The 6890-nt window shown below is 36.6% G+C and overlaps 1 protein-coding gene across 1 annotated transcript; it reads left to right on the forward strand.

Moving 5' to 3' along the window:
* Positions 1-371: 371 nt before the first annotated feature.
* agr1 (anterior gradient 1) lies at positions 372-4962 on the forward strand. Its single transcript, XM_026376478.1, has 8 exons — positions 372-525; positions 999-1117; positions 1276-1339; positions 1994-2046; positions 2651-2727; positions 2964-3027; positions 3640-3723; positions 4813-4962. The coding sequence occupies exons 1-8, from the start codon at positions 470-472 to the stop codon at positions 4860-4862; spliced, it is 567 nt and encodes a 188-aa protein (XP_026232263.1). The 5' UTR covers positions 372-469; the 3' UTR covers positions 4863-4962.
* The last annotated feature ends 1928 nt before the right edge of the window (positions 4963-6890 follow it).

The following is a 6890-nucleotide window of genomic DNA, read 5'->3' on the forward strand; positions in this document are numbered from 1 at the left end:
GCCAGGTCTCCCTTGAAAAGCTGTCTTTAATAGCAGCTGCCTGGTTAAGTACTTTTTAAAAGAAATAAAAACTAAGCTGCTGTGATACTGTGACAAACACACACAACCACAGACCCCCCCGGCCTCCCTGAACAAACATCCTGCCAGACAATGTCAATTTTTCAAGATTTGCCACTTATCTTTTTATACTACAACCTCCTGATGTGTTCACAACAGAAATTGGGCTTGAATGGAATTCAAGAGCGTTTATCCTCAACATCAGTAATAAGATCGTTTTATTACATTAACATGGAATCAATCAGACTGTATAAGTCACATCAATCATATATTGTGTTTGTAAGTGCTATAACAACAAGTGTGTGTGTGTGTGTGTGTGTGTGTGTGTGTTCCTGTAAATGACTTCTTTATTCATAACAAACTACTCTGACACACCTGTTTGGCGAGTTTGGTTGGATGAAGCGCCTCATAAATGAGACAGATTAGAAGGAGGGCAGGTACAGATACTCGTTTCTTGCTGCTGTCAAGGTAAGAAACCCTACTACATGACTTTAACACATAGAAATCCCTGAATGATAAATTACACTTTGTATTATATTATAAAACAATATTTAGTCTTGGTTAGTTTTTTTTAAAAACATTTTATTGATTGATTTATTTTATGATTGCTATACAGTTCAGAGCTTGGTACTGAAAATACTGTGTTTTAAATGTGATTGCTAAAGACCCACATTTTGCCAAAACCTTTTCAGCAATAGTCTTGTGTTATATTAGTTAATAATACAATACAGACATACAGTCATTTCTTTATGAACTGCTGCTACTGCACATAGTCATTCGAGTCCCGGCCTTGTTAAGCTTGTTTGGTGAGTCAGGATGACAGAGAATGTACATGAACATTTCATCAGTAAAGTCTTCTCTTAGCAACTTGGATAATTCATTCTATCTAATGAACATGTCCCTGAACTTCACCCCTGCTTGTTTGCCAATTGCTTTCGCAGTTCCCTCAGAGGACAGGAAGTGATGCTTCGCTGGTTCGTGCTCGCTTTGTTCTTTGGTGTCTGCTTAAGTGCCGGAGAACAGAAAAAAAAGAAAGCGAAACCTCAGTCCCTGTCAAGAGGTGAGTGTGGCTCCTTTTTGTCAAGCATAGCTGTCGTTTCCTTTTTTAGGAATCTTGAATGTGAATTTTGCTTGTGAAGGAACTTGGTTAATATAAAGAAACCACAGAACTGTGTGTCACACTGTTGAATTTTATCACTGCTTTTTTTTTTCCTGCAGGATGGGGGGATAGTATTACTTGGGTCAAAAGTTATGAAGATGGTCTGGCAAAGATGGTCAAGAGGTAAAAATCTTGATACCAATTATGAATGATTGTTCATTTTGCTTGGACTACAGTTTGTTTATTATCATTTGTAGTATACACACACACACACAAACACACGTAAATTAGCATCAGCCCACAGAATTCAGTTATAGCTTATAGCTACTGAAAATGATGCTGTCTAATTATAAGTACTTTTGATGATTCATTGCTAGATTAATATTACTGTGAGCAGGTATGACAAGAAAAACATGTTGTGAAATATCTCTTACATAGACTTATTTCATGTTGTTTGCCATAGTTTTAAATACCATAGATGATTTATGTGCATTTTTTACGTGGATGGTTGACTGGAATGTGTTTTTATCCAAATTATCCCTGAGGACATTTAGGTGGCTTATTAGTTCAAGCTGGAGTCAAACTGTAGCGTCATATAATACTACATCTGTTCAACTACTGTGTACTTATCTAATGGAATATACTGTATACTGAAAATACCTCCATTACTCTCCTTTAAGAGCAATACATTGCATTTTATTCTTTGTTATTCAGTTAAAAACTGGTATGGGAACTTTCTGAAGAGTTAAGTTGTGCAACACTGTGCTCACACCCATCATTATACTTATTGTGCTGAGGTATGTGTTCAGTTGTTTTTCTGTGGTTTTGTTCTCACAGTCAGAAACCTCTTATGGTCATCCATCATCGACTCAACTGCCCACACTCTCAAGGTACAGCAGAAATTCTGGTTTATACAACAAAATAAAATGTAAAAAGACAGACATGCACATCCTACGCTGTCCTTCTAACCTAGACTTGGTTTCATGACGAGCACAATGGGTGCAATCCTTGATACCTGCCAAGCAGGAAATTAAATAAATAAAGAACATATTCATAAATCACACAGCTGGTTTCCTGGAAGTACGTTCAGTGGATGGTTTCCATCAGCACTTTCCTAATGCATAAACAACAAAGACCACCTACAGGGAAAGTCTGCCTTCTACTTTTTTTTTGTCAGATTTAAGTAAAAAGCACAGGCTGGCTTTGAATGTCTATATTCTTCACTTTAATCATATATTACACAGTCACACTTGTTGTTTAAACTTTAAATTATTATATGAAAAATGATTTCATAATCAAACTAGATGTAGTTTCACAGAATCTGTGACAACAAAAGCTCCACCATTTACATGACAATACGTGTAAACACATGTGCTCCTTCTTTTCAAGTGTCGTGAATTTATTTATTTTTATCTCAGAACACACCCAGGTTACCTTATAAAAAACAACAAAACTAAAGTGCTATTATGATGCTAAACTGAATTATTTCAACAGCACTGAAGAAGGCCTTTGCTGCTGAAAAGTCTATCCAGAAAATGGCCAAAGAGGATTTCATCATGCTCAACCTGGTGGTAAGTGAACATCCATGAATATATCAACATGAATGTGATATTAAAGCTGTACAGTGGATATTTAGTATTATGCACTGTTAATGAGCCAGATACAGCAAGCTATATTCAGGTGCAAAGGTCGAAAAGTATGTACAAAGAAAAAGATGTTGTGGGATAACCCCTAAATACTTTGTACACACTTTCCTTGTTCTGATAACTAACTAACTTCTGCTATTTGTATTATGCTGTTCTTACAGGAAGAGACTAAAGATAAAAATCAGGCACCTGATGGCTACTATGTTCCCAGAATCCTCTTTGTCGGTAAATATTTATATACTGTAGTGTGGAACTTTCTGCTAATAGGATATCTGCTTGATCATAATTTCCTCTATATTCTTTAAAGTCAAACTTGGTGTAAGACGTGTTCAAACTCATCTTAAGCCTAAATTAGAGTATATGCAGCTTGAAAATACATTTTGGACACTCAGAAATCTCAGTAATTAGAGTAGTTTTATGTCTTTTCAGCAGAATATGGATCCAAGCATAACAGATGGCATAGATATGGTTGATGAGAAAGATGGCAATAGAGGCTAACAGACTCTGTAGTTATGTATTCTTAATGATGATGGTGAAAGTGTGGGGGAAACTAGGATTACATATTCTGCTTTGGCTTATACAGCTTTCGGCAGTATGATTTCTCCACACACTCTTTCCCTGTAACTGAACTGTAACTGACACCTCTTTCTATATTCTATCTTTTCTCACTTTCTCTAATATATTTATTTAACAATTTGACAGTTTCATATTTTTACTGTTAGTTGCTTAATATGACTGCTACACAAACAGGGGTGATCAACTAAATGAGCAGTAACAGCACAACTGCTACTTATCAGGTAATGTTGATGTTGATGAGTGTGACACGTCTTTCTGCAGATCCATCCAAGACTGTGCGCACAAGCATTGTAGGAAAGTACAACTCCCACCACTACAACTACAAGCCTGATGACATGGCAATTTGTGAGTGACCATCCATCTACTAAAGTGACAGTGTGTGGGGAAGGAAGGAAGGGGATGAGGGGGCTGCAAAGCTCACCTGTCAGCTGTGTGAAGACAGACTACTGTTTTTAACTGAAATCCTCTTCCCAATGACAAACCTTTTTTTTGAGATGGGTCTGACAGAGATAACAATGCCTTGCTTGAATGCAGTGCACAGAGTTACTTGAAACAGTTCCCTTTAGCTTGAAAAAAGCACTAAGCAGTTTCACTAAATAAGCCTTCTTAAAAGAGGAGTAAGATTAGTTCGTCCCTGTTTCTAGCTAAAACTAAAGTTTCCCTCAAGCAATGCCTGTCTGGAGCCTTACCCAACCAGGATTCAAAATACTCAGCCACCATGCCAACTGCCTTTTGGTTCTGTAGCCATGACAACGTTGATCATTTTGGTCCAGACCGAAATAGCTCATCAAGTTTTAGACAGCCAGAAAGTTTACAATATGAATTCATGTTCCCTCACTGTCTTCTCTGAGTGACTGGTCCCTGGCTTTTCCTGCAGGGTCATCATGAGGCTGACCTTTGTGGTTCTGAGTGAAATCTCTTCGTGACAATTCGTTCTCAACTACAGAATCAGTTGTCATAAAACTTAGTACAAGATATGTGTGGTCTCCAGAGAATAAATCTCAGTGACTTTAATGACTTTTCAGGCAGTTTAGTCAAAACAAGGGAAAGAATCTGTGAAATGCAAAATTGTTTTGGATGATAAGAAGAGTTTTACCATGATGTTAGATCATCAAACTCCTGCTGGTGCTCTTCTTCCTCTTTTTTTTACTACTCCTCCTCAAACCTGAAGGCTTTTGAAGTACAGTTGCTTCAGGCTTTAAAATAGAAAGTTCGTCTTGGCTTTAAAAAAACAAACTACAACTTTCCTTCACATATTCACAAAAAATATTCTTCCACCACAGAGTTTGTCCAACGTAAAGTCATAAAAACAACTATTCATAGAGCATTAAGAAAAGCAGCTAGCCCACCTTTATACATTTTGTCAGCTAGTTTAGTGTCAGTAAGCTAAAGAGAGTGTGGTCGTCATTTAATTTGTTCTTTTCTTTTCAACAGTGGCCAAAAACATGAAGAAAGCCAAAGTCCTGCTGCATGCTGAACTCTAGTGTGTCTCAATCTGATGCCTGACATCTCTGTGCCTTCCAGTCATGCTGGAAATGTTTACATGCTGTTCAGAGCTCAATAAAAGTGAAGTGTTCTCTATCATTTTTGTGTTCATAGGTTGTATAGATGTTTAGTTACATATCACCTTATAAGTTGTGCTTTAAAAACTAAAAATAAACATTATATATCATTTATGACCCTTCACCTAAACACACCAAAATCAATCTGAGGATGACAGTATTAATTATACTACAGTGTTAATTATCCACACATAAAATACAGTGGATTCATTCTGTGACAGGAGAAGGAAACAGTAGAAATATCTTTTGGAAATTAGAATCTGGCTCTAGGTTTACACAGGAAATTGCTGGACAGGTTTAAAAAATGCTGTGTTGAAGTGAAATGTGCTTTTTTTTCTCCGATGTGATAACAATAGGAAAAGAATTTACTCTTGTTGGAAAACAACTGGAAAAATGAAAATGTACAATCTCACAGACAATGAGATGGTTGGCCACTAGGTGGCAGTATGATATAGAGGCCCAAAGCCTGAAGTGGTCTATGACTTTTTCAACTGAATCCTCTTCCTGCTACATACTAATGATGGCATTTTTGAGGGCTGATTTTATTAGTTATATAACTAATCTCATTTGCATTTCTGTGTAACACATACTGTATATTCTACTGGGTGTTCATCAACCACTTATTATGAGAAAAGCTTCTCAAAGCTTGACAGGCATCATACTGTTGCAAATATAGATACTACTTTATGTATAGTTCCTGGACAGTCTCAGATTACATCTCTGACTCTCTCGGTAAATAGTCCTCCCTGAAAACTACAAAAATACAGTTTCTAAACAACTCGACAGCCAAGACAGAACAGGATCATGCAGCTTTGCCCAGATGACATGTTTGCCTGTCACATTTAGGATTAATGAGCTGTTTTAATTGTTATTCATGTGGCTTCACCTTTTGAAAGAAAAAGCTGTGGACAAATATAGGCATATATCGACAGGAGTCTGTGTTTTGCGAGCTTGCAACAGTGTCAACATATACACAAAACCCTGGTACAACTAACAAGATTCATTCTGAAAGTTTATTTAGTTTTCATTTCTTTGCATTCAGTGGAAAATGTAAAACAGAGAAACATTTTAAATGGGTCAGTAAGTTTCATTTCTCAATATTATTTTTTCTTAACATCTACTGAAGGAACTGATCACTGGGAAATGATTAAATTATTCACACTTTTTTCCCTTTTTTCACTGTTAACACTGATATCTGAAGCAATTGTGTGTCTGCTTTTCCCACATGTTTTTCAGTTTTCTGTCTCTCAGATGGACTCAGGATGAATCATAATAAGCCCTTGAGATTTTCAAACGATTTCCCTCCACTTCTCTTTTTTTATCAAGAAATGGGCTTCATAGACTTACACCCCTGGGTTTATAACAAATGTGTTTTCTACTCAGAATTTCCTACATCCTGGGCCTAAGAATTCCCTACCTGGCTCATTGTGGTGCTATTCAGTGCTCTGTGAAAGAAATTCTGCTTCCAAAATCCTTTCTAATATTTCACATTTCCAAACCACCGATATCTTGCCTTAGAAATATAGAGTATCTCTAGTATTAGTCAATAAATATAAAAAGTTGGAGAGGAATATATATTCACATATAATACCTGGTGCCTATGTATACAAACAAACATCCAAAAAAGAGATGCTGTCTCACATATATGTGCAAGTTTAGACTGTGTTAATACTGACTGATACACGGGCAAACCCACATAGTCTCATTTTGTTTTTAATCCATTTGATACGTATCTTTCCAACTGAGAGTTTTTTGTAACTAGTAATGGTAACCTCGCTAAAACCTCTAACTTAATTTGTGGCATTCCTCAAGGATCCCTTAGAGAACCATTACTTTTTAATATTTATACAGTAGATGTTACCCCTTGGTGATGTTATCTGCAGATACAGTGTTTCCTAGATATGCTGATGACACTCAGCTTTAAGGTGCCTTATCTACTGCTGATAAGGG

This window comes from Anabas testudineus, chromosome 21, assembly GCF_900324465.2.
Source record: "Anabas testudineus chromosome 21, fAnaTes1.2, whole genome shotgun sequence".
Taxonomy (NCBI): domain Eukaryota; kingdom Metazoa; phylum Chordata; class Actinopteri; order Anabantiformes; family Anabantidae; genus Anabas; species Anabas testudineus.

Excerpts from the sequence above, each read along its gene's own strand:
- agr1 (XM_026376478.1), top strand. The coding sequence starts at position 470 with ATGAGACAGATTAGAAGGAGGGCAGGTACAGATACTCGTTTCTTGCTG. Across the intron at positions 1,118-1,275 it reads ACCTCAGTCCCTGTCAAGAG|GATGGGGGGATAGTATTACT; the intron begins GTGAGTGTGGCT and ends TTTTTCCTGCAG. Across the intron at positions 2,728-2,963 it reads TCATCATGCTCAACCTGGTG|GAAGAGACTAAAGATAAAAA; the intron begins GTAAGTGAACAT and ends CTGTTCTTACAG.